The sequence below is a fragment of the Fukomys damarensis genome, unplaced genomic scaffold, assembly GCF_012274545.1.
Source record: "Fukomys damarensis isolate Sample0158 unplaced genomic scaffold, DMR_v1.0_HiC HiC_scaffold_19, whole genome shotgun sequence".
NCBI lineage: Eukaryota > Metazoa > Chordata > Mammalia > Rodentia > Bathyergidae > Fukomys > Fukomys damarensis.
The window spans coordinates 23,892,060-23,900,050 of record NW_022900931.1 but is presented as its reverse complement, the minus strand read 5'-3'; the positions used below and the strand labels follow the sequence as shown (position 1 = coordinate 23,900,050).

Genomic DNA, 7,991 nt, shown 5'->3' with positions numbered 1-7,991 from the left:
TAGGGTTTTTCAGTTTAGTGTTTTCAAAACTTCAAAGCTCTTGTCTCATGGATTTCTTCTACTTTTTCTCTTACAGATTTTTGGCTGCGGGATAACTAGCAATCACTACCCAAAGCCCCATTAGGATTCAATCCGAGAGAAACAGGTTACATTCTGGATCTGCCACTGTTTCTGGCTTTTACCTTTACTCATCTCACGATTAGAGGAAAACAAAGCCACATTCATTTCATAGTATGCCGAAAGATCAGCTACCCTAAAAGCATATTTATTTCACATCCACAAAAAGCCACACCCAAGTCAAGCAGGCCGATATCTAAGAGCTGAAGTGTAAAATAATTTATAAACCTTCGTTGTAAGCCCATAAAAATGACATTATATTGTGAACTTCTTTCCTAATATAATGTAATCCACTTAATTTTTATAATATACGCTTCCGTTTTTCGCACAACGAAGGCCTCAAGCGAAGCTCCTCCCGGGACTCTGAGCCACTCACTTGAGAGGTTACGTCCACGCCTTCCTCAGGAGGTTCTGGAAGCAGGAGATGACGCGCTTTTTGTGCGCGCCGCAGTGACGGCGTACTTATCAGCGCGCTGCTGTGACGCACTTGGTCTGCGCGACTGACGTAACTTCCAGGCGCCGGGTGGCACGTTGGCTGGGCTTTCGGCGCGTTTCCAGGGAGCAAAAATGTCTATGGCTAGTGATTTCTACCTACGCTACTACGTAGGGCACAAGGGAAAGTTCGGACACGAGTTTCTGGAGTTCGAGTTTCGGCCGGACGGTGAGCGGAGGAGGGGCCGAGCGCGGTGCTGGGAAGCGGGAATCGGAGGGGAGGCGCTGCCTTGGGACGCAGCAGGAGCGCGGGCCCTGCCTCGGGCGCGTACGGAAGAGCCTAAGAACACAGGAGGCCTGAGTGGTTTTGTGAATAAAAAATAATTTCTTGCGGTAAATTAATTCAACAAAGCCAATCCTGCCACAGACTGAAAAGTTGAACCTACAGTAATGGGAATCCTAGAATCAGCTCACCAGGGAAGGACTTTAAAAGAGTTAATGCCTGCCTATTGTAAAGAACACTCTCACCGAGCGGTGGTCCAGTGGATCCTTAAAATCAACCAACCTTCCTTCCTTCCTTCCTTCCTTCCTTCCTTCCTTCCTTCCTTCTTTCTTTCTTTCTTTCTTTCTTTCTTTCTTTCTTTCTTTCTTTCTTTCTTTCTTTCTTTCTTTCTCTTTCTTTCTTTTTCTTTCTGGCTGTGTTGAGGCTGTGTTTATTAAATGAGTATGTGTTTGAAGTGCTTGCAGTGTTTCACAGGGATGCATTTCCAAGAGTACAAAAGGGGCGGGGCTTCTGCAGGAGGGAGTCCAGAAAAGCTTCCCCGAGGAGGGAACACCTGAGAATGAGTCTAGACGTGAGGTGGTGTTTTCTTGGCCTCTGAGGGAAAGATAAAGCCAGACTGAGACCCGGTTGAGCGGATGGCCAGTCGAATCCTACCAGTGTATGGCAGGATTCCTTTTTTTTTTTTGAGACAGGTTCTTGCTGTGCAGTTCTGGTAGGCCTTGAACTCACTTTGTAGCCCAGTCTGGCCTCAGACTCGCAGCGATCACAGGTGTGCGCCGCCACGCCCAGCCTCCCTTTTGTCGTTTGACAGCTGTTGATTCTTTACAGGATATTGTTGTGTACTGAACTCCGTTCACCCGCAACAAAAACAGTTAAGCTAAATCGACTTTTTAAAAAGTCTCTTATGTCCTAGGCAACGTATAAATTCAAAAATTGAAGGTGCAGGAATGAGTATGACTTCTAATTTTCCTCAAAGAGTCATGTCTTCATGGGAACGTAAACATGCTCCTAACTATAAGACATTGTGACTATTAAGTGCTCTCTGCGTGTTTTGGATAAGGTTCTATGAGAGAGAAATTAAGAGGGGATTACATATTAGGAAAGGGAAGAGTATTAAGCATTTCAGGCAGAACTCAAGGTAACTAAAGCCCTGCAAGTATTTGGAAACCTTAAACACCTTACCAATCTGTGTCCTTCCCATGTCTCTTTTAAATTTAGTTCAGGTGCCAAACTTACCAGAAGTCATCTGTTGTTTTTTTCTTCTTTTTTTTTTTCTCTGTTATATTTTTTTAATCCCCTTGTCTGTGAACAACATACAGCTTATCTGTATGACTCTTAGCCATTCACGTAAATTAAGTACCCCAGTGGTATCAGGTGAATTTCTTGCTAGTGGTTCTCATCCACTTGCCTACTACCACATCATTTCACTGAATTATATTGGTAATAACGAGTCACAAAATTGCAGTTCCTAAGGGGTGGACCATACAAGGGTAACCTAGGGTCAGGAGCACATATATAGCTGTATCTGGGCAGCAGACTAGCTGTGTGTGCAAGTGTGTAGCACAGATAAAAAAGTCACGAAGGATTGAAATTAAATATAAATAAATCAACTAGCTCAATTTTACCAAGGAACAGCGCATAGATTGTATGCTTCTTAGTCAGTTATAGAAAATTAGCAATACCATCATTTGCACGTTAATTTGAAGGTTCAAATTATAAGCACGTTAATTTGAATGAAAATAATTAATAGAGATCAGTTTGGTGTAGTGGAGAAAGTGAGTATCAGAAGGAAGTAGATCTAGATCTGAATCTGTGTGACCCTGGGCAAGTTACTTTGTTTTCTCAACTGTGAAAAGGGTGAGAGAATAGAAGCTCCTTTTTAGAATTGTATTCCATATCAGATTAAATGTTTTCACACTTAGTGCCAGCACATATATCAGACTTAAGAGAACTAGTAATTCCTTTTTCAGATTTCCTTTTTAGATCATGAAATAGTTTAAGAAAACAGGCCCAAGAAATGACCTATGATGCATTGAAGGCGTGGAATGTTTTTAAATTTGGCTGACTTATTATCAGCCAACTTACTATCTATATGTCTAGCATTGATCTTAACACCAGGAAGGAGGAGATACTGATAAAAGTGGTAGCTCACCTGGGCATGGTGTACATGCCCGTAATCCTAGCTCTCTGGGAGATGAGGCAGGAGCATCAGAGGTTTGAGCCCAACCTTGGAAACTTAGTGACTTGGTGAGACCCTGCCTCAAATTAAAAAACTTTAAAAAAGGGCTGGGAATATAGCTCAGTGCAGAGGCCCCTAGTTCATTCTCCACTATTAAAATGTATAAAATGGTCTTGACCCCCAAAACTGTTTGTAATGTTATTTCTTTATTTTTAAATTTTTAGCAGTTTCTGTTGTTATGGACTGATTTTTTTTTTCCACTCCTCACAGGAAAGCTTAGATATGCCAACAATAGCAATTACAAAAATGATGTCATGATCAGAAAAGAGGTAAGTTCTTTCCAAGTACTTACTTTTTTTTTTTTTTTTTTTTTTTTTTTTTTTTTTTTTTTACATTTAGCCCATTTTCCTCATATCTTTGTTGAATTTACAAAAATTCATTCTAAGTCTATATTTTTAAAAAGTCAATTCAGTGTTTGCTTCGGCAGCACACACATTAAAAAAGTCAATTAATAGATTGAAAAGACCTCATTTCAGTTAGATGTGACTGTGGCATTGGTTAACAACAGAAAAAGCAATTTGAATATAGTAACTTATAGTCCCATATTTGAAAATATCATTTAATTCACTTTGTAGTTAACTTTTCTTTTAATCTCTTTACCGTTTAAAACTAATTGATAATCAAGATATAAGGAGTGTGATTTTTATATTAGAAGTTCAGGAGGTGGGGATAAGGAAGAGTTCAGAGTATTAATTGTGATGTGTACTTACATTTTTCTCTTCACCTTGTGGACCTCATCTCACCACTGTTAGCCATTTAAGTCCCCATGTGACAAAGGATTTTAGAGAAGTATATAAAAGTTGAGAAAAATAGTTGGAATCAGGATTAAATTAGCTGTGACACTCCATTGAATATTAGGGGTTTGTAACTTTTAGCATTTCTCGCTAAGTTGCGGAAAGACACAGGTGCACAGGGTGACGTTCATCGTCTTTGATTTCCAGGCATATGTCCACAAGAGCGTAATGGAAGAGCTGAAGAGAATAATTGATGACAGTGAAATTACAAAAGAAGACGATGCCTTGTGGCCACCCCCTGACAGAGTTGGCCGGCAGGTTTGGAGTTGTGATTCTTTACCTATTGTTGTTGTAATAATAATAATATAATAGTATTTCCCTACCTTATTTAGCGTGACTCCTTAATGATTCTTCATCACCTGACTTCTTTTTTGGGGGGTGTGGTGCTAAGAGATTGAACCTAGGGCCTTGTGTAGGCCGGAAAAGTGCTCTTTCACGAGGCTGCACTGAGTCCCTTCAGCTTGACTTTTGTGTACCACCTCTCTGTGTCTGTGCTAAATGTAGACATTTTTCTGAACAGTTTTCTCTGTAGCTACCCTGCCCAAGCTAGGATGTTTTCATGCTGTTAAGAATTTCTATTGTATGTTATTTATTAAGAATATGTATGGTGTAGTTTATTAAATTTGAGATAGGATTCTCAGTGACTATATAAAATTAATTTATTTTGAAATTTATAACTTTCAGAATAACTGCATCCTCATGCCCCAAAGAGGTATTTGATTGTTTTCTTTGTTCAAACTGACTATTGCCCTTGCTTCCAATGTTCCCTTTAGAACAGCTCAAAGGGCTTCTGAGGAACTTCGAAGGCTTAATTTCACTCTGTAGAGAGGCAATTTGGTTTCTGAACTGAGTCTTTTCAACTTTTGGAGAAAAGAGATACAACCTCTGGAAGAAAGAAACATTTAATTTCACTTTGTTATATTCCTGAGGATTATGCTTTGTATCACATTCTTTGACTAGAAGAAAAATGTGGAAAATCTAACGGATGCTGACAGTAGCAGTAATTTAACTCTGCTATTTAAAGAAATTTTATTTAGAAAAATAAAGGTAATAGCAGTATTTATTTTATGCATTATATCACTTATAGAAAGTGACTTTAGAGCTCAGTTTGTTTTATGCATTTATATACATGGACTAAAAAGCAGAAACCATAGCAGCTAGCATTTTTTATCTTTTAGTCTTAGAGAAGTCCGGTGTTTCACCCACCCGCTCCTCGTGTTCATAGGTTTTGGTCAGTGGGCAGGAGCAGGCATGCTCCAGAAATGATCTGCTGGGTCACTGAGTCAAGTTAGAGGATCTTAGGTAACTGCCCAGTTACTGTGTGCCATGAACTGCATGCTTAGGTCTCCCGATTAAGCGTAAGTGGGGCCGCCTTTAATGACATGTTTGGCAATTTAACTTGAAAACTCATGACAGAATAACCCCTTAAGTCTTAGTTTTAAATTTGCAGGTAAACAGTATAGAGGGAAGTTTATACAGTAATATGGCTGCTAGGAAGGACTATATTATGTTGTATTTGTTTTACAGGTGCTTATCTGTAATTGATGAATTAAAAAAAGTCTTTAAATCTTAACAGTCTTGGAATCAAATACTGCTAGTGTCACTAGTGATCGTAAATATCAGCATCTGTTTTCCTGTGCTTTATGAGTCTGGCACATTTGTAAAGTAACCCTAATAAAGCCTATCTTGTAAGGTTATTTTAGGGCCTACAGAGAACGTGAAGTCCTAGAAGCAGGGCCTGATATATAGCACGTGCTAAGGTGGTAGCTTTTATGCATATACATTGTATTTGCAGAGTTTTGTAGCAAGGGAGATGTGTTTATGTTTGCTGTACTAAGAATAGGTTTATACTTGTGTAATTATAATCCATGCTTTAAAGTGATGCCTCTGTTGTTTATTGACACTAAGTGTCTTGTTTATGATGATTCTGGAAAGCAGTTCCTGGTTGGTTCTGTCACTTGGGGTAGAACTTGTGAGCAATGAGGGTTTTGTTTTGAGGACGCTGTATATTTCTGAGCACCTGCCATCTGCTTCCCTTTGTTTCTATTGACTGCTAGAAAATGTACAGGTACAATTGAAACCTCTTTCGGATAAGAATACAGGTTATCTCTGGGATAGATGTTTTTTATTAACTGTGTTTTTTTTCTTTTCTAGGAGCTTGAAATTGTAATTGGAGATGAACATATTTCTTTTACCACATCAAAGATAGGCTCCCTTATTGATGTAAATCAGTCAAAGTGAGTATGTTGAAACATTTGGCTAAGTTGACATAATTTATTAGAGACTCAGCTTAGAACTATAATCAGTTTGTGAGTCAGTAATGGTGTCCATTGCAGATCTGATTCTGATTTTTATGTCCTTAAAGACTCTTTGTCTTGTCTATTGTCTTGTCTCTTGTCTTTCTTGACTACCAAAATAGCATCTTCATCCAAAATGATGCCCATCATGATCTATTTGATAATTACCTATAATCCACATAATATCCATAATAATGCCCAGTCTTCATTAGCTATGCTGTATAGAAGTCTGGACACTGTCACAAAATTTAAAGAAAAATTCTTACTGAATTATACCAGTCTTGTTAGCTATCATATCACTCTTTTCTGTGTTTTAATACTTGGAAAATGTGGCAAAAATCCAGTATGGTACTATTTTAGCTGTGTCTCCCTTGTTCTGTGTCGTCTTTGGGCTACTTGAGTGCATAGTGTCCCCTTTCATCCAAGCCCTTTCTTCCTGCCTCTTTCCTTCAAAAATGTCCCCTGGTCCCCTTACTGGGGATTGAACCTGTGACCTTTGCTCTGAGCTACATCCTCAGCCCTTTTTAAATTAAAGAAATTTTGAGACACGGTTTTGCTAAGTTGCCCAGCCTGGGCTTGTACTTAAAACCCCTTCCTGCCTCAGCCTGCCAGAGTGCTGGGATTACAGACTGGCAGTACCACACCTGGCTTGCTTCACTAGTTTCGAATGTGAGCTTCATGAGAAACTTTGTGTGTCTTCCGAATTATCATGGTACCTTCTACATGGTAGATCTTTTAAGTAAGTGCTAAGTAGAGGAAAAGACAAGAATGACGGCAAAATATCTAAGGACACAAAAGGCTGTCTTCACGAAGAACAACCAGTTGCTTTTAAACTATTAATTTTCTTACTGTTGCTGAGTATATGACATTCCTTGGTCACACTGCTTTTTTGGAAAGCAGTTTGGAACGTGCATCTGAAACTCACATTTTCCATTCACCTTTGCTCTTGTAATCTCATGCAAGCATCTGTTTCAAGACTATATCCTGAGATATTAGCAAAGCTTTTTTATTTTTTATTTTTTCAGCTTTAATTGAGTTTATTGGTACATTTTGGGGATACAGTACAGTTACATTTATTGTTGGGATCTTGTACCTCTACATGACAAGTCTTGATTCTCATTTTTTCCCCCTTACCTCTGCCCTCCCTTCACCCAGCAAAGCTTTATTATGCATGAAGATGATCACTGAAGGGTAGATTGGCTAAATTAAAGTCATCAGTAGATGTTTTTTTCTTTTTTAATGCTGTGATAAAAATAACGCCACAGAGAATGATTTTAGTTATTCAGGAAAAAAAAGAACACCAAAATGTTTATTGTTAGTACTTAGGGTGGTAGCATGGAATTATTATGAGTAGTTTATTTTTTTCATTCTACATTTTTGTGATGCATAGCTTACTTTCTATAATGAGGTAAACACTTTAAATATGAAAATAAATACCAACGAAAAAAACTTTTCCTTACAGAAGACTCAGGTGTTAAAACATTCAGTAGTTTCAATTGTTAGCAAAGTTCTTACTTTCTCCTAAATTCTAAGAAGTTAATTGTTTTTTTTTCCCAGTTAATTGTTAATTGTTTGCAGGGTTTCAGTTTTATTGTCAGAATTTGTAAAATTGTATTTCATTAGGACCAAAATTCTAACTTTTACCTATTTAAATTTTAGGGATCCTGAAGGCCTTCGAGTATTTTACTATTTGGTACAAGACTTGAAATGTTTAGTTTTCAGTCTCATTGGATTACACTTCAAGATTAAACCAATTTAAATTGTATATTTGTGAAGCTCTTTGTATATTTGAGGGGAGGGGGAGGAAGGGTTTTTCATTTATAATATTT

At 38.2% G+C, this 7,991-nt stretch overlaps 1 protein-coding gene across 1 annotated transcript; it reads left to right on the top strand.

Annotated features, from left to right (window-relative positions):
• The first annotated feature begins 607 nt into the window (after positions 1 to 607).
• Magohb (mago homolog B, exon junction complex subunit) lies at positions 608 to 7,985 on the top strand. The gene is made up of 5 exons (XM_010643577.2): positions 608 to 778; positions 3,282 to 3,340; positions 4,013 to 4,123; positions 6,020 to 6,102; positions 7,822 to 7,985. The coding sequence occupies exons 1-5, from the start codon at positions 685 to 687 to the stop codon at positions 7,919 to 7,921; spliced, it is 447 nt and encodes a 148-aa protein (XP_010641879.1). The 5' UTR covers positions 608 to 684; the 3' UTR covers positions 7,922 to 7,985.
• Positions 7,986 to 7,991: the final 6 nt, after the last annotated feature.

Excerpts from the sequence above, each read along its gene's own strand:
- Magohb (XM_010643577.2), top strand. The coding sequence starts at position 685 with ATGTCTATGGCTAGTGATTTCTACCTACGCTACTACGTAGGGCACAAG. Across the intron at positions 779-3,281 it reads GTTCGAGTTTCGGCCGGACG|GAAAGCTTAGATATGCCAAC; the intron begins GTGAGCGGAGGA and ends CACTCCTCACAG. Across the intron at positions 6,103-7,821 it reads ATTGATGTAAATCAGTCAAA|GGATCCTGAAGGCCTTCGAG; the intron begins GTGAGTATGTTG and ends TTTAAATTTTAG.